Genomic DNA, 23,839 nt, shown 5'->3' with positions numbered 1-23,839 from the left:
GCATGTCCCTGGTAGAAGGCCCCTGCGTGCCCTGGCACGGGTCAGTAGATGTAATATATGAGGACCGCCCTGCGTGTCCCTGGTAGAAGGCCCCTGCGTGCCCTGGCACGGGTCAGTAGATGTAATATATGAGGACCGCCCTGCATGTCCCTGGTAGAAGGCTCCTGCGTGCCCTGGCACGGGTCAGTAGATGTAATATATGAGGACCGCCCTGCGTGCCCTGGCACGCGTCAGTAGATGTAATATATGAGGACCGCCCTGCGTGTCCCTGGTAGAAGGCCCCTGCGTGCCCTGGCACGGGTCAGTAGATGTAATATGAGGACCGCCCTGCGTGCCCTGGCACGGGTCAGTAGATGTAATATAGGAGGACCGCCCTGCGTGTCCCTGGTAGAAGGCTCCTGCGTGCCCTGGCACAGGTCAGTAGATGTAATATGAGGACCGCCCTGCGTGCCCTGGCACGGGTCAGTAGATGTAATATAGGAGGACCGCCCTGCATGTCCCTGGTAGAAGGCCCCTGCGTGCCCTGGCACGGGTCAGTAGATGTAATATATGAGGACCGCCCTGCATGTCCCTGGTAGAAGGCCCCTGCGTGCCCTGGCACGGGTCAGTAGATGTAATATGTATTTTTTGCAGATTTCAGTCAGCATCGTATGTTGCAAAACTGATTTCCTGAAAGCAAAATCATTTCTGACTGCTCTGTGAGCTGGGAAGATCCAGGCCCTGAGCACTGTTTTCTTGTTGGTTTGTTTTACCTGCATATCAGCAACAGCCTGCACCCTGCGTCTGCCTCCAACTAAAGCATTGGCCCGTCTGAAAGTTTCTAACGCTGCAGGAATGTTTGAAACGTTAACACAGTGATGATGTAAATATATTAGCATCAAGCTAGTCACAGACCAGCCTGCTCCGCTGCTTGTTGAATTGTAAAATCCTGCCCATATCTTCCAGTTCATTAACACGTCTCATGGAAAAGCTTGCATCTTGCCCGAGTCATTCGCCTGCATGAAAAGCATTAACTTCAGATCTGTGACTGCTTGCTCCTTTCTGCTTAATGTACTGATTAAAATCTCCCATCCGTGCTCCGTGCACAGAGGAAATGGAAGGCCACATTCAGGATGTGTTCCTGCTTGAGCTGATACGCCTCTACTATTTGATCCCGTCAGACAGCTGGACGTTTCTTTGCCAATGCTGTTGTGTGGTAGAAGAAAGTGCGCAGATAGAAGTGCAAAGTCAGAAGGCTTCCATTTTAGAGAGGGGACGTCTCTCCCTCAGAGAGCTCTCCAGGGCCATCCGCAGCCTGGTTCGTGGGACTGAGCCTCTCTGGAATCCCAGTCCCATGAACACAACTTCTGGCCCTTATGTCCTGAATTTAATTCTCCCAGCTCCAACCTTCTTGCAGTGACACTGAGGTAATGTGCAAGCATGGCAGCAGACACTGAGAGTCCTAAGTACTGCAGTGTGCTAGGGCCAGCCTGCTTCCGAGGAATAATCTGAGCTACAGACCACGGCAGAAGAGACCATCTCCAGATAGATAAACAACAATGAAATACATACACGTTCAGTGCAACAGGATATTGTGCTCTCTTACCCCTCAGAGAGGGAATCCAAGTCACTTTGAAGAAAATTTGTCAGTTGAATTTATTGTTGGGGAAAGATGCCTCAGAGAGAATTGGACACTGCAGTTCTCCACAGAACTGGTGAAGCATGAGCAGCAGTGCAAGATATGCACACGCACGCACCCCAGGACATGTAAAAGCACGGACAGCAGCAGTGCAAGCTTCCTACACGTACCGTCCCGCCACTGGACAGGTACAGCACAGGCAGTAGCAGTGCAAGCTTCATACACGCACCTTCCCGCCACTGGACAGGTACAGCACAGGCAGCAGCAGTGCAAGCTTCCTACACGCACCTTCCCGCCACTGGGCAGGTACAGCACAGGCAGCAGCAGTGCAAGCTTCCTACACGCACCTTCCCGCCACTGGGCAGGTACAGCACAGGCAGCAGCAGTGCAAGCTTCCTACACGCACCGTCCCGCCACTGGGCAGGTACAGCACAGGCAGCAGCAGTGCAAGCTTCCTACACGCACCTTCCCGCCACTGGAAGGTACAGCACAGGCAGCAGCAGTGCAAGCTTCATACACGCACCGTCCCGCCACTGGACAGGTACAGCACAGGCAGCAGCAGTGCAAGCTTCATACACGCACCGTCCCGCCACTGGACAGGTACAGCACAGGCAGCAGCAGTGCAAGCTTCATACACGCACTTTCCCGCCACTGGACAGGTACAGCACAGGCAGCAGCAGTTCAAGCTTCCTACACGCACCGTCCCGCCACTGGACAGGTACAGCACAGGCAGCAGCAGTTCAAGCTTCCTACACGCACCGTCCCGCCACTGGGCAGGTACAGCACAGGCAGCAGCAGTGCAAGATATGCGCGCACACACTCGCACGCACCCCAGGACATGTAAAACCATGGACAGCAGCAGTGCAAGCTTCCTACATGCACCTTCCCACCACTGGACAGGTACAGCACAGGCAGCAGCAGTTCAAGCTTCCTACACGCACCTTCCCACCACTGGGCAGGTACAGCACAGGCAGCAGCAGTTCAAGCCTCTCTCTCTCTCTCTCTCACACACACTGCCCCGCCACCAAACCTACATAACAGGGACAGCAGCAATGCAGTCCCTGCCTGACGTACACATATACTGCTCTGGAGAGACCAGCTCTGTGAAAGAGATGGGGATACAGAGTGCATTCTTCAACCTTACTTAGTTTCTGCTCGTCAATGACAATTAGAACTGGTTTTAGTCAGGGGAACAACTATCTGATGGCATTGACGTGGAACACTATAGAGAATCAGACGTCTCAATCAACTGAACAATCTGAGTGGCTGAAGGCTGCAGGTCATTGGGCCATGTTACAAATTCTGCAGAGTGAAATATTACAAAGCTCCTGGAAATTGCAGGGAGAGCGAGGCCCAGCTGCTTAGGCTGGCTTTTCCTTGCCAGGGCAGATGGGTTTCCAATAGAGAGCCAGTGAGAAGGCTGCGATGAGCAACAGGCTAAAGGCTGTAGAGGTAGCAATGGCACCAATGGTGAGCCGGAAGGATGGACGTGGCACTGATGCTGCCAGCAATTCCTGTTGCAGTGCCATGTCCATGGTGATGGCCTCCATCTGGAAGTGAGTGCCCAGGATTGCGCAGATGTGGAACAGCTGGTGACTGTGACCTTTTAACAGGAAGAGAAGCAATACAGCTGTTACCAGATGAGGCAGCATGTATGACCTCACGCAAACCATGCTGCAGGCTGAACAGAGGTTGCACTCTATAAATATATTGTTATTTATTCTGCCAAAATCTGTAATCAAGAAAAAGGTTAAATAAATAGACACCACCCTTTTGTGGTTCATTCTATTATTGAGTGCATCAGTAACTCGCACACTGTAGTAATCTTGCAAGGTTATTCTAGGACCCTCTGTTTCTAATTACCCACCTGTTCCTGCAAAATGGCTGGACTGGATAGCCCTGCCCCTTCTCCCCCTCAGAGCCAGACGAGGTGCAAAAGAGAAATCCAGGGACCCACATCCAGGGTGCATGCCTCTTTCTGAATTACAATAACTACAACTGCTATATTATTGTTTGATTGAAAAGATGTAAATGCATTTATATTGAAAAAATGCCATTAAGAAAGAAAAGTTCCAATTACCAATATAGTCAAAGCAGCCGGGGGCCAGCCTCTCAGGTAAGTGGGCTGCAAACAGGAAGCCGGTCAGAAAGGCCAGAGTGATGTGCCTGAAGTGGAGAAGGTTCACATCGCTCTCTGCACAGACACACAGCTGCAAGCAAGAACAGAACACGCCAAAAAGGTGAAATGATGCTGCCCTGCCCTGTGGTCTCAGTTACTAAACAGGTCAAGCACAGCATTACAGAACTCCTGCCCAACCAGCATCCTTCCGAGCGCCAGACTCCTGCCTGCACCAGCGGAGCAGTGATAAGCGATCACAGATCACACACAGTGCCTCTTCCTTAAAACTGGACAGGGTGATGGCTGCAGGGCGGTCGCCTGAGGCACCGTGTGTCAAAGGCTTCCACTGGCCCCCCTTCCCTGTGGCCAAGCAGCCATGACCACTGCACCTCAGGACCCTGCCCTGCTGGGAGAGTGGGAGCTTGTGCCAGCCCCGCAGGCTGGCACTTCTTGTATTCTGATTTCCTGCATTGTGAGGAAGTGTCAGCCCCTGGGTTCTGAACAGGCTTGCAGGGCCAGCACCGATGGCAGCAGCTCTGACTCTAAACAGGTATTTTGCTCTGGGAGAAAGCAGGGGGGCAAGGTAGAGAGAAGCAAGAGGGCATTGCTGTGATGAAGGAAAGGAAAGGCAAGAGGCAGATGCTGGGGGAGAGAGTCGAGGTAGGGCATTGGGGATGGGGGGTTTAAGAGACAGGAGAATGGAAGTTGGGGATGGGGTTTAAGAGGTTGGGAGAGGACGCTGGGGATAGGGGTGAAAGAGATAGACGTGTATATTGGGGTGAGGTGTTTAAGAGAGGGGTGTGGATGCTGGAGGTGGGGGTGGGGGTGAAGATGTAGGAAAGGATGCTGGGGGAGAGGTTAAGGAGATGGGAGAGAATACTGCTCACTCGTAGAGAAAGCTTGCAAACATCTTTGCCCCAGTTAATCTACGCCAAGGACCAGGGAGCAAAGATCAGTTGGGGGACTGGCTGTCGTCAGAATTCCCCATATTCAGGCAGAGCCATTTTTGAAATCCCTGTGTGTGGTGGGGCTGTGAACCTGGAGGTTAAGAGCCCATACTGAGCCGGTGCAAGACTTGCACTAATGCAGCCCTGGCACCGTGCACAGGAAGCTGAATTGAGCTTGTATGCTAGAGACTCTTGGAGGAAGTCTGCACAACTGGGCAAAGCAGAAATTGTGCAGACTTCCGCCCCAGCGCAGAATTAACTCTGGTTTGCAGGAGGCAGCTCCAGGAGCCAGCAGAAGGAGGAAGAGCTGATGTAACGGCCTCTGCTTCTAATGTGAGGCACTGCAAGCCTGCAGTAGCAAGAGAAGGAGCACCAGACAGAGACCTGCCTGGTGCCTGAACTCCTGTGCTGTTCTCATGAGATTTTGATAACAGTGGGACTTACACTCAAGAACTGTGCAGTGCAGCAGGAAGAGCAGCTCCTCCAGGGTGGAGCCTACAATGCAGGTCAGTGAGCAGGGGAGGGGCTGGTGGAAACTGACAGCTGGGGAGGAGGAGATGAGATGAGAAGGAACCTATTGGGGGGATGGAGGAAGGGAAGGGGGGAGATGAGCTGGCAGTGAAGAAATAGAGAGTTTTGGAGGGGTCAATCTAGGGACAAGGGAGAGAGAGCATTGGGGAAGGCATGAGGGGGTGAGAGTGTTGGGGGTGGGACGAAGGGGGAAAGAATATTGGAGGGGGTGAGCTGAGGAAGGTGATTTACTGCCTTCTGCTTTGGGCTTTGGTTTTCAGAGATTTTAATTTGGCAATCCACAGAGCCCAAGCAGAGCCGCTGGCTACACAGATTTCCTTCCACTGCTGCCATGGACACCGTTGTGTTGCCACAAGAATTCGGTGCCCGCTGCAGCCTAGAGCTGCCCTTGGACTCCGAGGACTGTGAAGGTAAAACCTCAAAGCCAGACGTTCTAATAAGGCCACCTTGTTACTCTCCTGAGGAATTCTGCACAATTTCAGCAAGAGCCTTTTTCTGCTCTGAAGTTTAAATTAATTACTTCTCCGAGACAGTGATTATATTGTATTATTTCTCTGATTTTAATAAAAATAGTGAGCAGACGTATGCAGAATTCCCACAGCAATGAACTCGTTTCCTCCCTGACCTAATGTTGCAAGCCATGGAAGCCGCTCCTACTTCTCTGTGCTCGAGGAGGTTGGTTTGCACTCTGAGCCTTTTGCCCTGCCTGCAATTCAAGCTGAAAACCTAATTTCCAAACATAGAAAGTAAGAACTTGGAAATGTATTTAAGGATAAACGTTTGACACGAGTGTGAACCTCTGCCATAGAGTTGTATTACAGCTTTTAAAGACCCTCAGAGGCCTGGGTCTTGTTCTTAGAGCAGGCTAGCAAATTCCCCCTGAGCTGCTGAGTCCAGGAACAGGAAGGAAGAAGTAGGGGGGTCCTTTCTATTCCTCCTCAGTACAAGACTGAAATCTGCCCTACAATGGGCCTCCCTTAGGATCAAGCTCATCTCCCCACCTCCCACCCAAGGGGTCTTGCCATGTTACAGTACTGCAGACCATACCCTGTAAAACAAGGGGACACTGTCGAAGAGGTAGGGATAGATAAAGGCCATGCTGCGGATCCCTTTACTAAACTGTGGCCTGTCCACCTCTGGAAACCTGCATGAAAGACAAAGATTACAATAAAGCAACGCTTCAGACATGGTCATCATTACAGCTTTCCCTATACTCAGAGTCACTCAAAGGGCAGGGCTGCTGCATTTGCAAGCTGTGTAAGAAACCATGCCGGGAATGGAACCCAATACAGAAACACCTCACTGTTGTGTGTCCTTTAAGAGTTTTCCTGCACGTTGTTTCTTTCATCAGGTCTGTCCCTTCATGTGAAAGTTTTGTGAATGCAGTGAGGAAATATATCCCTATGAATACCTCCATACCATCTCAGAGTGCCTCTCCTGCTAAAAATCACATATACATTGCTACATAAAACTCCCCAGGAATCCAGACATTCAAAAGAAGTTGACTGAAAGCAAACTTCTTTCTCAAGCTACTGCATTGTGACATATGGTCCTCTGGTCCTTTATTAAATTTATGTTTACATCCATGCTCTAATTTGGAGATGAGATTGCCCTAGTAACGCCATATGCCTCTGTTTGTACCAGCCAGGAGGACCTCTGAGACAGTGAGGAGCTACAGAAGCTGATCTCTGGAGAGTCACCTCTAGGTTGGAGAGGAGTGTGGCAGGACCTGTAGGACCTCTGAGACAGTGAGGAGCTACAGAAGCTGATCTCTGGAGAGTCACCTCTAGGTTGGAGAGGAGTGTGGCAGGACCTGTAGGACCTCTGAGACAGTGAGGAGCTACAGAAGCTGATCTCTGGAGAGTCACCTCTAGGTTGGAGAGGAGTGTGGCAGGACCTGTAAGACCTCTGAGACAGTGAGGAGCTACAGAAGCTGATCTCTGGAGAGTCACCTCTAGGTTGGAGAGGAGTGTGGCAGGACCTGTAGGACCTGAGACAGTGAGGAGATACAGAAGCTGATCTCTGGAGAGTCACCTCTAGGTTGGAGAGGAGTGTGGCAGGACCTGTAGGACCTCTGAGACAGTGAGGAGCTACAGAAGCTGATCTCTGGAGAGTCACCTCTAGGTTGGAGAGGAGTGTGGCAGGACCTGTAGGACCTCTGAGACAGTGAGGAGCTACAGAAGCTGATCTCTGGAGAGTCACCTCTAGGTTGGAGAGGAGTGTGGCAGGACCTGTAGGACCTCTGAGACAGTGAGGAGCTACAGAAGCTGATCTCTGGAGAGTCACCTCTAGGTTGGAGAGGAGTGTGGCAGGACCTGTAGGACCTCTGAGACAGTGAGGAGATACAGAAGCTGATCTCTGGAGAGTCACCTCTAGGTTGGAGAGGAGTGTGGGGAGACCTGTAGGACCTCTGAGACAGTGAGGAGCTACAGAAGCTGATCTCTGGAGAGTTACCTCTAGGTTGGAGAGGAGTGTAGAGGGACCTGTAGTTCTTCTGTGACAGTGAGGCGCTACAGAATCTTATCTTTTGTGAGATGTCTCTAGATTGGAGAGGATCGTGATAAATTGCAAGAGAACCTTGTGAGACTGCAAGATTGGGCTTCCAAATGGCAGATTAAATTTAACGTGGACAAGTGTAAGGTGATATATATAGGGAAAAATAACCCATGCTATAGTTACACAATGTTGGGTTCCATATTAGGAGCTACCACCCAGGAAAGAGATCTAGGCGTTACAGTGGATAACACATTGAAATCGTCGGCTCAGTGTGCTGTGGCAATCAAAAAAGCAAGCAGAATGTTGGGAATTATTAGGAAGGGAATGGAAAATAAAATGGAAAATGTCATAATGCCTCTGTATCACTCCATGGTGAGACCGCATCTTGAATATTGTGTGCAGTTCTGGTTGCCGTATCTCAGAAAGGATATAGCTGCACTGGAGAAAGTGCAGAGAAGGGCGACCAAAATGATAAGGGGCAAGAAATGGCTCCTCTATGAGGAAAGGCTAAAGAAATTAGGGCTGTTCAGCTTGGAGAAGAGATGACTGAGGGGGCGATATGATAGAGATCTACAAAACCATGAAAGGACTTGAACAATTTAATGTAAATCAGTTATTTACTCTCTCAGATAATAGAAGGACCAGGGGGCACTACATGAAGTTAGCAAGTAGCTCATTTAAAACAAATCAAAGAAAATTCTTGTTCACTCAGCTCATAGTTAATCTCTGGAATTCATTGCCAGAGGATGTGGTTATGGCAGTTAGTGTAACTGGGTTTAAAAAATGTTTGAATAAGTTCCTAGAGGAAAAATCCTTAAACTGCTATTAATTAATAAACAATAGTAGCTTGAGATCTTTTTAATGCTTGGGTACTTGCCAAGTATTTATGACTTGGATTGGAAACAGGATGCTGGGCTAGATGGACCCTTGCTCTGATCCAATATGGCATTTTTTATGTTCTTATGTTATGTTCTTATGAGTGATAAGGGACCTGTAGGACCTCTGAGACAGTGAGGAGCTACAGAATGAGATCTCTGGAGAGAAGCCTCTAGGTTGGAGAGGAGTGAGGAGGGACCTGTAGGACGTCTGTATCAGTGAGGAGCTACAGAAGTTGATCTCCAGAGAAAATATGGATTCATCAATCTAATCTCTCTTACTACTTCAATTATAGCACAATCAGGGTAAAACCATCCAGTCTGTGGAAGATCACCAGTACATGGGATACCTGAATCCTGAAATCTGGATAATTCATTTGTAGAAGTGACCTACTGGAGTCATATGGATGTTCCGGGATTCTGCCTTTTGAATTAACAGCTTATTTTTGGAAGAAGTAGGAAGTGCGTAGGTCCAGAAAAACTGTGTCTAGAGATAGAATTCCCTCCAGGGCTATGTCTGGTGATAATCCTGTTAGGATTTATAGGGCCTAATATTTTACAATACTTATCCAGATAACTTAGAAAGGATATTCAGCTGAATATAACTGATTAAGTTCTAGTTATCTGGATAAGTTATATTTATTTTATAGATTTATATTCCACTTTTCACACTTTTTTACAGAGTGTCAAAGTGGATTACATTCAGGCACTGTAGGTATTTCCCTATCCCCAGAGGACTTACCTGAGGCAATGGAGGGTAAAGTGACTTGCCCAAGGTCACAAGGAGCAACCCTGGTCTCCTGATTCTTAGCCCACTGCTCTAACCACTAGACTACTTCTCTACTCAATATCCACTTATATCCAGAATAATTTAGACCTGCTATTGAGCAGGTCTAAATTATTAGGCTAACTTACTATAACTGGATAAGGCTGAATATAGGCATTTATCCAGTTAAGATAACCAAATAATTAGCATTGACCCAATTCACTCATTCCCCACCCATTGACTATCCAGTTATCTACTTAGTTGGATAAGTGACTTATCCAATTAAGTGGCAGCCACTGAACATAGCTGGATAGTTAGTGGTCACCATTTAGCCGGATAAGACCTCCTTATCCAGATATCTAGCGCTAAATGCACTTTCAATATCAGGCACATAAATTCCAGTTAACCTAAGTATGTAGCTAGTACACAGGGCCAGTTTTATTGGGGGTCAAACAGAAGGCAATTGCCGTGGCTCCAGCACCATAAGGGGCCCCTTGGCCAGGGCTGGTACTTCTATTAGGCAAACTAGGTGTTTGCCTAGAGCACCAAAAATGTGGGGGTGGCACAATCCCACCAGCATGAGGCCCAGAGGAGGAGAGTCAGTGCTGCCAAGGAAGGGTGCAGTGTGCTGGAACTGCCACCAACAGGGAAATTAGGGATGGGGGGGATGTATGACCGAAGGTTCAGCTAGGGTGACAAATACTCTTGCACCGGCCCTGCCCTTGACGCAAACCGAGTAATGTCACTGAAGCAGAGCTTCCACTTCTTAGCTGCTGCCTGGGTCCCAGTGTGTCTAACACCAGTCCTCTCAGTACAAGACTCACCAGCAATCAGATTTAACTGTAGAAGATCTAGATGGGCTGATTGACGAATCAATAAATAGATCACAAAACATAATTGCTGCACTGCAGAAAGAGGCAGATTCTCATTGCAGAAAACAGGGGCTGAAGAGGGAAAGAGCTCTGAATCTCTGGCAAATGGAAGTGCTGATGAGAAAACCCTAAATCCCAACAGGATTTCTCGGATCTTCTCCAGCTGCAGGGAAGCATGCAAAGAAAACATGATTTCAGTGGCAGAAGCATAATTTAAACAGTGTGTCTTGGCCAGGGACCTGAGTGCACTTACACACATCACATTTAACACATCGCAGGAACTGCAGCAACATTTGTCCCAATAATGTTTTGTGGGTTTTTTTTGTTTTTTGTTTTTTTACAGTTTACAATAATCGACAAGGAGTGGGCATCTTCAGGTCACTTCGAGAACCCTCCTCCCCAGCTCACTGAAGGCTTCTAAAACCACCATTAAGAGCCACTGAAAATACGCTTTCCTTAAATTACCATAAAACACAAGAGTTGTCCTGGCAGCATTACTTAGCTGGCAGCTTACAGGTCAATTTAAAAGTGCTGCTCGTACAAAAATGGCCACATAAGCATGTATGTGGGCCAGGCACGAGCTTTCTCCTGATGAGGAGAAAGTCTGTAGGATCTCGAGTTTTAGGGCATGGGTGAAGCAGTGTGTAGGATGAAGTCCTCGCTATTAACTGGACAAACTGGTGGGTGAATTGCAAAACTGGGAATGTGCCTTACCCAAGCATGTTTTAAAAATCACTGACATACATATGTAAATGCAGACAAAGTCCTATGGAAAATACATATGTGCTAGCTGTGCTCGAGTAACCTCTTAAAATTAGGAGCATAATTATGCATGGTTGGTGCACTTTAAAACATACATGCATACCTGTGTGCAGAACTAAAAAATCTAGCATAGCCTGTGTATGGGCACACACACGCTGGTTTCAAAATCGACCTGTTATTATCAGCTCTGAGCTTTTCATGTACCCTCACATTTCAGAGCCTCAGGCAGATGTGCCACCTATCTGGGTGCTCTGCAGGAGCAACAGTCCATATTAGAACTGGAATACTTGGAAAGACCATTAACCTCTTCTAGTTTACAGGAAATTGAAGAGAAAAAGATTTCTCCTAACGCTGCTGTGTTCATGAGTGCCCCAGCCAAGAGACAGTCTGAATTTCAGGCACATAACTCTAGAGATTAAAGTGAAAGAGCAGGCACTGATGTCTCCATTACCTTTCTGTGATGTCAGGGTCATAATGCACAAACGGAAGACCAAGCCTGTAGGTGCAGTTGGGTACAGAGGTCAAGGTTAGCGCTGGGAAATGATAGACGTTTGACACACGCTTCACACACACCATCACAAGCACTACATTTAAAAAATATCAGCTTCAATAATTAGCGCTGGCAGAAAGGGAAGACGTGCTTTCTACATACAGGGCAATGTCATTACATGACACTGCAGTGCAACAGCAGAGTGCCTTACAGAAATGCAAGATGAAGTCATACCATCTACGCAATCCCTGCAAGTTAACACAATTGTAGACATTACCTGGGCATGCATTGCTTATGTTTCCTGTAGTCTCAAAGCTCTCTAACGGGCATGCCCTGCTGTAATGCCATGCACTGCTGGGCATGCCGTGCTGTATTCTCAGACTGCCTCGCATGTATTGTCATGCATTGCTGGGCATGCCGTGCTGTAGTATCAGACTGCCTCGCATGTAATGTCATGCACTGCTGGGCATGCCGTGCTGTAGTCTCAGACTGCCTCGCATGTAATGTCATGCACTGCTGGGCATGCCGTGCTGTAGTCTCAGACTGCCTCGCATGTAATGTCATGTACTGCTGGGCATGCCGTGCTGCAGTCTCAAACTGCCTCGCATGCCCTGTTGTAATGCCATGCACTGCTGGGCATGCCGTGCTGTATCACAAACTGCCTCGCATGTATTGTCTTGCATTGCTGGGCATGCCGTGCTGTATCACAAACTGCCTCGCATGTAATGTCATGCACTGCTGGGCATGCGCTGCTGTATCACAAACTGCCTCGCATGTAATGTCATGCACTGCTGGGCATGCCGTGCTGTATCACAAACTGCCTCGCATGTAATGTCATGCACTGCTGGGCATGCCGTGCTGTATTCTCAGACTGCCTCGCATGTATTGTCATGCACTGCTGGGCATGCCGTGCTGTATTCTGAGACTGCCTCGCATGTAATGTCATGCACTGCTGGGCATGCTCTGCTGTATCTCACCTTAGACGTTACTCTGTTCTTGGCTTGAACCAGACCCTCAATGTTTCCTCTTTGAATCTTTTAATGGTGGTGTTTGTATCTCCTCAGGTTTTGTACAGAGAAAATTTAATGGATGAATATACTGTTAACTGCGATTTTGCATTGCTTACAATATTATTTAACTATTTAATGGTAATAATGTGCTTAATAGGATTAAATGAATGAGCTAACTACTTCAGCATAGGTTAGCTGGCACTGGGAGCTGCTAAAGATGGAGTAATACAGCCCATGGATGCTGGGTTTCCTTCACGTCCACTGGCATAGTTCAGAGCCCTTGCTATAATGTTCCAAGTATATTAAAGAAAACTACAAAACAGTTGGCAGTTTTAAAATGTGAGTGTTTGTGACTGAGAAGGTATCAGGATCTCAGTAGACCCAATAAATCAAATACCAATGCAGGTACCATCTCTTTTTGGCTGGAAGTTTGATAGCTTGCAATAGCAGGTCAGGTGGTATAATCCAGCAGGATAACTATGGACTCTCTCACTGAGCTCAGTGCACTCGGAGTAGTATAAGGGTGCAGTTTCACCCTACAATTCAGTGCAATGAATATCAAGGCATATCTGCTTAACTCAACTTCTCTCTCTCTATTATGTTGTACTCCAATGCAACATTGTCCGGCACTGGGATCTCATTCCGTGTAACCGAATGTCTGTTCTATAGCATTGTCCAAGACAGGGGATCTCACCGTGTGTAACCGAATGTCTGTTCTATAGCATTGTCCAAGACAGGGATCTCATTCTGTGTAACCGAATGTCTGTTCTATAGCATTGTCCAAGACAGGGATCTCATTCTGTGTAACCGAATGTCTGTTCTATAGCATTGTCCAAGACAGGGGATCTCATTCTGTGTAACCGAATGTCTGTTCTATAGCATTGTCCAAGACAGGGATCTCATTCTGTGTAACCGAATGTCTGTTCTATAGCATTGTCCAAGACAGGGATCTCATTCTGTGTAACCGAATGTCTGTTCTATAGCATTGTCCAAGACAGGGATCTCATTCTGTGTAACCGAATGTCTGTTCTATAGCATTGTCCAAGACAGGGATCTCATTCTGTGTAACCGAATGTCTGTTCTATAGCATTGTCCAAGACAGGGATCTCATTCTGTGTAACCGAATGTCTGTTCTATAGCATTGTCCAAGACAGGGATCTCATTCTGTGTAACCGAATGTCTGTTCTATAGCATTGTCCAAGACAGGGATCTCATTCTGTGTAACCGAATGTCTGTTCTATAGCATTGTCCAAGACAGGGATCTCATTCTGTGTAACCGAATGTCTGTTCTATAGCATTGTCCAAGACAGGGATCTCATTCTGTGTAACCGAATGTCTGTTCTATAGCATTGTCCAAGACAGGGGATCTCATTCCGTGTAACCGAATGTCTGTTCTATAGCATTGTCCAAGACAGGGATCTCATTCCGTGTAACCGAATGTCTGTTCTATAGCATTGTCCAAGACAGGGATCTCATTCTGTGTAACCGAATGTCTGTTCTATAGCATTGTCCAAGACAGGGATCTCATTCTGTGTAACCGAATGTCTGTTCTATAGCATTGTCCAAGACAGGGGATCTCACCGTGTGTAACCGAATGTCTGTTCTATAGCATTGTCCAAGACAGGGATCTCATTCTGTGTAACCGAATGTCTGTTCTATAGCATTGTCCAAGACAGGGGATCTCATTCTGTGTAACCGAATGTCTGTTCTATAGCATTGTCCAAGACAGGGATCTCATTCTGTGTAACCGAATGTCTGTTTTAAGGCATTGTCCAAGACAGGGGATCTCACCGTGTGTAACCGAATGTCTGTTTTAAGGCATTGTCCAAGACAGGGGATCTCATTCTGTGTAACCGAATGTCTGTTCTATAGCATTGTCCAAGACAGGGATCTCATTCTGTGTAACCGAATGTCTGTTCTATAGCATTGTCCAAGACAGGGATCTCATTCTGTGTAACCGAATGTCTGTTCTATAGCATTGTCCAAGACAGGGATCTCATTCTGTGTAACCGAATGTCTGTTCTATAGCATTGTCCAAGACAGGGATCTCATTCTGTGTAACCGAATGTCTGTTCTATAGCATTGTCCAAGACAGGGATCTCATTCTGTGTAACCGAATGTCTGTTCTATAGCATTGTCCAAGACAGGGATCTCATTTTGTGTAACCGAATGTCTGTTCTATAGCATTGTCCAAGACAGGGATCTCATTCTGTGTAACCGAATGTCTGTTCTATAGCATTGTCCAAGACAGGGATCTCATTCTGTGTAACCGAATGTCTGTTCTATAGCATTGTCCAAGACAGGGGATCTCATTCCGTGTAACCGAATGTCTGTTCTATAGCATTGTCCAAGACAGGGATCTCATTCCGTGTAACCGAATGTCTGTTCTATAGCATTGTCCAAGACAGGGATCTCATTCCGTGTAACCGAATGTCTGTTCTATAGCATTGTCCAAGACAGGGATCTCATTCCGTGTAACCGAATGTCTGTTCTATAGCATTGTCCAAGACAGGGATCTCATTCCGTGTAACCGAATGTCTGTTCTATAGCATTGTCCAAGACAGGGATCTCATTCCGTGTAACCGAATGTCTGTTCTATAGCATTGTCCAAGACAGGGATCTCATTCTGTGAAACCGAATGTCTGTTCTATAGCATTGTCCAAGACAGGGGATCTCATTCCGTGTAACCGAATGTCTGTTCTATAGCATTGTCCAAGACAGGGATCTCATTCTGTGTAACCGAATGTCTGTTCTATAGCATTGTCCAAGACAGGGGATCTCATTCTGTGTAACCGAATGTCTGTTCTATAGCATTGTCCAAGACAGGGATCTCATTCTGTGTAACCGAATGTCTGTTCTATAGCATTGTCCAAGACAGGGGATCTCATTCTGTGTAACCGAATGTCTGTTCTATAGCATTGTCCAAGACAGGGGATCTCATTCTGTGTAACCGAATGTCTGTTCTATAGCATTGTCCAAGACAGGGATCTCATTCTGTGTAACCGAATGTCTGTTCTATAGCATTGTCCAAGACAGGGGATCTCACCGTGTGTAACCGAATGTCTGTTCTATAGCATTGTCCAAGACAGGGGATCTCACCGTATGTAACCGAATGTCTGTTTTAAGGCATTGTCCAAGACAGGGATCTCATTCTGTGTAACCGAATGTCTGTTTTAAGGCATTGTCCAAGACAGGCAATACACTCTGGGTAACCGATTGATAGAAGGGTGCAAGCCACATGTCCTACAAAAGCTACATTGGCTACCAGTCTCATATAGAACCAAATTCAAAATCTTGACACCGATCTACAAGGCTCTAAGAAGAAATGGAACTAGTTACCTGGAAGATGGGCTGAAGCCCTCCAGACCTCTAAGTTACTCGCTTAGTGCCTCCATAACAACAAGGATAACAAAAGAAATAAAAAGAAGGGGTAAACCTGCCCCCCCCCCCCAAAACGCTCTTCCAGAAGTGTTCCACCAAATGCACGATGATTCCCATGTCAGGAAGCCTGGCCCTTCCACCTGGCCTTTCCTGGAAAGCTGTGGAAACGCATTGCAATGAAACTATAGCACCATACATTAGTGCCTGAACGTGGATGCTACAACCTGTTGTTTTGCTGAGACGTTGCATGATATCAGGGCTAGACTTAAGCTTCTGTCACCTAGAGAACCGGGGGCAGAGGGTTCTGCCCTGGAGATCAGAGCAGCAGCAGGAATCTGGCACTCTGTGTTGTCTAGGCCTACATCTGGCCCTGTGTGAGATGTTGCGTATTTACTGTCGAACTTCCCCTTCAGATTACAATTCTTAGGCTGCTACCCCTACCTATGGTCTCTGACTGTAGGTTACCACTCTAATATGTTGTACTCTACCATGGCTGAATTTCTTATGAGGTAATAAATGCAAATAAACAAATATCAACAATAATGGTATCCATGCAGGCATCACACTCTATGTAAGTCTACCTGGAGTAGCAGGAGAGCCCGGTGGAGACTGCAGCATTCAGTACTGCGATGGGCACATACCAGCGATGGAAGACACCAGACACCCACTTATCTGGGAAACAGTAAGCAGAATATGCAATGGCCGATCCTGAAATGAAAAGCAATCAGCCATTACATTTCCACACGACTCTGCAGCTACTTTCTCCTGTGACATCTGTACAAGCTTTTATGTTTATGCATTGCTTACTTGAGATTTTTTGTATGTTTTGTTTTTGTATTTTATTTATTGCAACATTTTAATGTTATCACCAGATAAACCTGCTACAGAAATTAGGGTTAATACAATTCAAACTCTATCATATATAATTAAGGTAGGTTTAAAGGAAAAGAAGAATCAGTTTAGTAGCCCAGATATAAAAGTAAAAGGGAGACAAGATGCAAAGCAGTCTTCATATAGGAAATGAGAAAAAGAAACCATGAAGAGACTCTACATCGGATATCATAAACTAACCCACAATAGAACTGGGAGTCACATTCCCACAAGAATCCAAGAAACATTTCAATTGAGGTGGCTGAAAATAAACATATCTGGCATTTTTCAATTACAGAATGCATTTACAAGGTTAGCATCCTCTGAATGAGCATTTATAGGGGGCAGTGGGGTAACCTGCACAGAGTGGCAGTTAATACCCTTTATAGAAGTCAAAGGAGGGCAGGGGATAATCTGCATGCACACGACCCAGGAACCCCACACAGAAAGCACAGGAGTAACCTGCAAGCAGCAGCACTCACAACCCTAAACACCTTGCTGGGCAGACTGGAGGGCGATGCAGTATCTTCCACCATCAATACTTTGTTACAGGGGAGGTGTCCTACAGCTGGGATCACAGCAGAAAGCAGGGAAAAGGAAAATCTCCGGAAGTTTAAAAATACCTTGAAAAGTAATTTCAGAACAGGATAAAGCACGTTGCTTGCTCTCCTGGATGGAGCTGCGTAAAGACATCCCAGGAATGCAAGCTTGGGTCTTTCTGTAAGCCGAGAAGTGTCTCTTACCCAGGCTGTACAGGCTGAGGGCGCCGTAGTCGAAGAAGAAGCAGATGTGCCGGGCTCTGGTGGACATGACACTGAAGGTGTGAGCACAGCTGGATGTGAAAGGGTAAATGCAGCAGGAGGCCATGAACACCAGCAGTGGCCAAGCGTAGCTGTCAGTCCAGACATCCCACACCCATAGGAAGGCCAGCAGCTTCCACAGAAAGTACCTGGAACGGCCACAAAGTTCATCTCAGCACCCCGGGGAAGGCTGGAGGCGCTCGCACACTAATCCTTACCAGTCAGAGGTTTCCCAAGGTCAGCTTTCAAAGTGGCGTGCCGATGCACGCGTGCGCGCGTTCATTGGCCCGCACCCAGGGGCACGCCTGGTTTATAACGTGCGCGGGTTATAGAATAGCCTGGCCGCACGCACATTTCTGCCAAATTTCAAGTGAGCGCCAGTGATGCTTCCACCAAGTAAATCGGGGGATTTTTAAAAAGGGCTCCTGCTGTTGCCATTTCCAGTTTGACCAGGTTAGTGACCTTCCCACCCCGCTCAGCTGCCCTGCTTACCTTTATTTTATAACCTGCCCGGCCTCCGCAGCAGGGGGCATTGGCGCGCGCCAGAGCACACAAGTGACTACGCACACATCGCAGCTTCATGCCCCCGCCCCTCTGCATTGCGGCATTTACGCTCCTATCCGGGCGGCTTTTAAAACCTGCTCGGTGCATGCAAGCCTGACATATTCGCCCATCCCCTAATTAATGTGTGTGTCGGGCTTTTAAAATTCACCTTTAGATGAGCAGGGTCGTTTAACAGGGGGGGGGGGGGGCCTTGCTTTGGGGAAACACCTCCCTTTTTTATATTTTAAACGGGGTGGGACCCCAGCTTCTCGTCTTACTGCAGTGACATCCCTGGGACGTCTCTTCTGAAGAGTCCAGCCTACCTGAGGTCCCAGCATCACGCTGCAAGACAAGCAAAGGAGACCTGGCTAACTCCGGCCCCCAGGAGTCACAGTTCTGGTTTCCAAGGCAGGTCAGAAACATGAGACTGAAATGAATATGCATGAGATAGATTTGCATAGAATGGAGGCTGCACATGCAGACCTATCTCCTGTATGTTCACTGAAAAGCAGCCTGGTCTTGGAGTCGCCCCCAAATTAAACACACAAACCACACGCCTGTGGCAGATACAGTACCAGGTAGGGAGAAAGTGTGTCCATATGTTCAGGGTTTCGTTGCTCATGTGGAAGATGCTGACCACACATTCAGCAGCAGAGCTCCGTGGCTGGCGGTACCCGCTCATGATGCTTTCTTCCTGGAAAACCTGCCAAAAAAAAAAAAGCTTCCAAGTCCAGGGTTAGTCCGCACGGGGCTGGATCTCACTGTGACCTTCTCCTTTTCAGCAGCTCAGTATGCGACCTGCTCTGGTATTGCATCAGGACGGGGCAGACCTGGAGGGCACTTTCTATGTTTGTACCCTTCCAATATATATGTTTAGTGCACGAGGTATCCTTAGGATCCTAAAATGATCTCTCACACTGGTGCACACAAAAACTAGCTGCTAGTGACCCTGCATGAATGTGTGCACTGGGTATCCTCCAGCATCTCAGACCCCCAGAACAGGAGCAATGCAGCCAGGGGAGGTAAGTGGCTGAAGGGAGGGACGAAATTTGGATACACAGTGGGCTACTGGCACTGTCAGGCGTCGTTCAGTGTTACTCTTTAATATTCCCGCACTGACAGTCCTCAGCCAGGATCCGCCACTTGGTGTCACCCTGGAGCAATGAGCACAGCTCTCTCCCCAGGAGCTGCGAAACCTGCACAGGATCCCGACCTTCTGCACCTGGGGAATCTTTTATTAATAGGACAAGAAGCAAGGGACTTGAACTTTTCTGGAGAATTTGAACTGGGAATTCGCTTAAGGCCCTGTGCACAGGCCCGAGCTCTTTAACGAGCAAAGCAGAGAACCCTAGCATTCCCCATAACATGCACGGGGCATTCTCCCCAAACACCTCTGAGCCAGCCATATTTGAATATTTATCTGCATCAGCTTGTGATGGTGGGGGAAGGGGCAGCTACTCAGATTTGACCATAGTGAAAGCAAAACCTGTATCTTAAAATTAAGCAAAGAATGAAGTTTTGCTAAAAACTGTGTGTGATATTTATCGTAATAAAGAGAGCGAATCTTTTAGAAGGAATGTGGAGTATTCACCTCAGGGCAGAGCTGCGTATGGGGGAGGGGGACTCTATGGGCCTGTCAGATGCTGTGCTGGCCACATGGCTCACCAGGATGAGCCATGTGGCCACTGCAGACGTGCTCTCAGCTGAGCCGAGCTCTCTGTGGAGAGGCTGAGTGTGGAGAGGCTGAGTGTGAGAGCTGCATCCTGCCACAGCAGGTACAACATGGCCCCTCTCTGGCCATGGTCTGTCAAAGCCAGAGTTAAAGAAGCATTTTACAAACTACTGATTTACAAAAAAAACCCTAAAACCTTTATTACATTTTAACGATTTTAGGACAGTACTTCAGGCCCTCCTACTTTCTAAACTAGATTACGGCAATGGGTCTCCCTGTGTCATCCACTCGCCCTCTACAACTGCTACAAAATGCTCCCGCCCCCCTTTTAACGAGCACCAAAAAGCACCATCACATTACCCCCTCTTCTGAAAGACCTCCATCGGCTCCCCATTCATCACAGAATTCAGTTTAAATGTCTGATCCTAATTCATAAAACTACAGACGGAGAAAAAACACTGCCTTACATATTCACACAAATGAAGAATCCCGTGTAAGTAGAGCGGCGGGGACGCTTAAAGAGACCTCATAATAATTGTCAACTTTTTAAGCTGACATGCCAGCTTAAAACATGCCAGCTTAAAAAGTTGACAATTATTATGAGGTCTCTTTAAGCGTCCCCGCCGCTCTACTTACACGGGATTCTTCATTTGTTGTTATAATCATTATTATCCTGTCCAGTGGATTCTCTTATTTCTTGTATTGTTACATATTCAAACCCCATAACGAAATTTAAGATCCTGCAGAAAGGCGGCATTATCCGTCCCGTCACCAAAACTAGCGCATCTGAATATGGTTTGAGACAGACACTGCCCAAAAATATGGAACCCATTGCCGTTAGACATAAGGCTGGAGTCTCACACACAAACATTCAAGAAAAAACGTAAGACACGGCTATCTGAGCAAGCATTCGAGCATGCGTCAGCCTAGACAGACTTAGCCCTGGTTTTCTTATCCGTTTTCATTTTATCATATTTTATTTTATACTATTTATGTTTAATTGAGTTTACCTTTACTGCTCTTTATTGTGTTTTTATTTTAATCAATATTTTTAGCTAATTGAGTTAATTTTATGTAGATGTAGTATAATTTAATGATTTATATACTTTTATGAATGTATTTTAATTTGATCATGTCACATTTTATTGTATAAATGAAAACCGGTATAATGTCCCCACGAATACTGGCATACAAACGTGAATAAATAAATAAATAGATATTCAAATATCACGCAAAACCCAACTTTCTGTGCTTGTTTCTAAATCTTAAACCCTGGCATTTCCTCATCATAGCCTTACTGATTTTAGCCATGTTCACTGCGCAACGTGCAAATAGGGAATAGATATGCACAGCCCATGAAATTAACAGGTAGCAGATTTAAAACCAACTGAAGAACGTACTCCCTCTTACTCACTGCACAGTTGGGAAAGGTTTTTTTTTTTTAGCATAGCAGGGTTTAAAAAGGATTTGGACAAGATCCTGGAGGAAAACTTCATGAACAATCGTTTGCCAGGTTGACTTGGAGAAAGTGTGGACTCGGATCTGCTGAGTATGTGCTAATATACCTGGACTGGCCTCCGTCAGAGACACAATGCTGGGCTCGGTGCACCTTTGCTCTGACTCAGAACGGCACTTCTCTATTTGTCTTGTTTGCATGTCTCAACCAGATGATAACATCCAAGGAGAGGGACAGTCTCTTACGTGTAAAGCACCAAGCTGCACGAGCCTTGCAGTGCTATAGAAATGTGCAGTAGTAGGAGCAGATTGCAGATTAGGGGTCTCTGATGAGATCCTGATGGAGCAAGAAAAGAAACTGTGCCTGATGGCTCCCCTGCTGATAACTGGCCTGGACTATGAGACTGCAACTCCTATCTTCTCTCTTCTTAATGCCACTTTTTTGGTGTCTTTTCCTCCCAGCAAGTTACAAAGCAGGAAAGAGGCAAAACTGATAAAATACCAAGGTAAGGCATAAGCTCAAAGATTATTATTCCAATTTATACAGAAATATTGGAAATAACATCACTTTGGAAAAAGAGAACCAAGAAGACGACCAGCAAGTTAATATCCTGAAGAGAAGCAGGAAAGCTGATCAGGAGCTTCTGACCATCCACGCTTAGCTCGAGAAACACTTACTTTTGGCACCTGTGTGATATGGAGCACCCGAGGCAGCTTCCAGCTCAGCATGGTCACCTTCCCCAGCTCCAGCTCCCGTCCCAGCCAGTATCAGAGCTTCCTGTGCCCGGCTGCACTGGTTCCCCCTGAGCATGCCGTCCTCCCTTTCTCCAAGCCAGAATAACCCTGTCTCCACCAGCGCCTCCCCACCTCCTGCTGGCACAGCACCAAGTCTTCTCTGCGGCGTGCAGCAGAAGCATGCATGCACCACAGGTTGCTATAGCAATGGAAGTAATCATGGGATGGGCAGGGACCAGGTAACTTCAGTTAGGCATTTGTTCAGGCAGCTGAAGTCTGGGGGCAGGACGGCCTTCTGTCCAGGCTGAGCAATTTTGCCTCTGGCTGACGGTGAAATGGCTTTCCCAGAAAGGTGTCCCGAACCCTGGCATCCAGCTTACAAACTGTTACTTCTGCCCGAATACTCTACAGCTTTCAGAAGTTTATTTACCTCCAGGCCACTGAGCTATTGCCCAGATCCATAACAATATTTGGAAGAGAGGGGTGCTCGGCTTCTCCTGTACGAGTCAGTATGGCTTTTTCTTCTTGCCAAATATTCATTCAATAATCTGACAGTGGTGACATCTGTGGTCAGTGTTACACCTGAAAATCTTGAATAAAGAGAAGAAACATCATCCATCCAAATAACGAAGCTTAAAGGAGGTGAAATATCTGTCCACTGCTAAAAAGCAGAGAAGGCTGGCCTGGTCTGTAAATGTTCTTCATGAATCCAGGCTGAGTTATTCCTGCCATACTCGGTTACTGTGAGGCCGAGCCCTGTCGCTGCAGCTTTGGACATCCCAGGTGGGCAGGATCTGAACCCTGACTTCCCTAGTTCTTAGCCAGCTGCTCCAACCACTAGGCCATTAAGCTTACATAGCCAAGAATAACTAATGAATTAGTTTGCTTTTTAAAAATAACTCTTTACTGTCACTAGGTAGATTATACGGTAACAAGCTCGGCCTCAGCAAGAGGCTGAACCAGTCCTGGTTTCACACCATAGTCTCTATGGACCTGTATTTCCTGTTTTTGTTTGTGCAACTGGAATTACAAGTCCAAAGATATTCTGGGCACAATATCAGGAGTGGCAGAGCCAGTGGTAAACATGAGATTTCCTTATCTTTCTGCTGTAACTTTTCATGGGCTATTGTTTGTGTTGAGGAAGATTCAGGGGGACTGTGTAATGAGACAGTTGCACGTTTGCTGTTCAGCCTTGCCTTTCAGCTCAGCATCCTTTCCAAACACAAAGCAGGAGCAGGCTCTTTTCTACTGGGTCAGACCAAGGGTCCATCCTGCTTCCAACAGTGGCCAGTCCAGGCCATAAGAACCTGACAAGTACCCAAATACTAAGTCTATTCCATGTTACCGTTGCTAGTAATAGCAGTGGCTATTTTCTAAGTCAACTTAATTAATAGCAGGTAATGGACTTCTCCTTCAAGAACTTATCCAATCCTTTTTTAAACCCAGCAACACTAACCACATCCTCTGGCAACAAATTACAGAGTTTAATTGTGTGTTGAGTGAAAAAGAACTTTCTCCGATTAGTCTTAAATGTGCTACTTTCTAACTTCATGGAGTGCCCCCTAGTCCTTCTATTATCTGAAAGAGTAAATAACCGATTCACATCTACCCGTTCTAGACCTCTCATGATTTTAAAGACCTCTATCATATCCCCCCTCAGTCGTCTCTTCTCCAAGCTGAAAAGTCTTAACCTCTTCAGCCTTTCCTCATAGGGAAGCTGTTCCATCCCCTTTATCATTTTGGTTGCCCTTCTCTGTACCTTCTCCATCGCAATTATATCTTTTTTGAGATGCGGCGACCAGAATTGTACACAGTATTCAAGGTGCGGTCTCACCATGGAGCGATACAGAGGCATTATGACATTTTCCGTTTTATTAACCATTCCCTTCCTAATAAT

At 46.8% G+C, this 23,839-nt stretch overlaps 2 protein-coding genes across 3 annotated transcripts in view; both read right to left on the bottom strand.

Moving 5' to 3' along the window:
* Nucleotides 1-309: 309 nt before the first annotated feature.
* PAQR5 (progestin and adipoQ receptor family member 5) lies at nucleotides 310-22,077 on the bottom strand. 2 transcript variants are annotated; one of them, XM_029575210.1, is made up of 8 exons: nucleotides 21,886-22,077; nucleotides 18,656-18,783; nucleotides 17,481-17,686; nucleotides 16,449-16,575; nucleotides 11,438-11,482; nucleotides 6,263-6,359; nucleotides 3,699-3,828; nucleotides 310-3,221 (listed from the first exon to the last, which is right to left on the bottom strand). In XM_029575210.1, exons 1-8 carry the CDS (start codon nucleotides 21,934-21,936, stop codon nucleotides 2,980-2,982), a joined length of 1,026 nt encoding a protein of 341 aa, XP_029431070.1. In that variant the 5' UTR covers nucleotides 21,937-22,077; the 3' UTR covers nucleotides 310-2,979. The 2 variants fall into 2 exon arrangements, with proteins under 2 accessions (XP_029431070.1, XP_029431071.1); XM_029575211.1 differs by lacking the exon at nucleotides 11,438-11,482 and having other exon boundaries at nucleotides 21,886-22,076.
* GLCE (glucuronic acid epimerase) overlaps nucleotides 18,656-23,839 on the bottom strand; it is a 145,949-nt gene continuing 140,765 nt past the window's right edge. Inside the window, exon 7 of the transcript XR_003852423.1 lies at nucleotides 18,656-18,783. The gene's annotated coding sequence lies outside the window, so the exon portion shown is untranslated. The remainder of the gene's footprint in view (nucleotides 18,784-23,839) is intronic.

Source organism: Rhinatrema bivittatum, chromosome 13 (genome assembly GCF_901001135.1).
Source record: "Rhinatrema bivittatum chromosome 13, aRhiBiv1.1, whole genome shotgun sequence".
NCBI classification, from domain to species: Eukaryota; Metazoa; Chordata; class Amphibia; order Gymnophiona; family Rhinatrematidae; genus Rhinatrema; species Rhinatrema bivittatum.
Note: the sequence above shows the minus strand (reverse complement) of the source record. Positions and strands in the feature narration are given on the sequence as shown.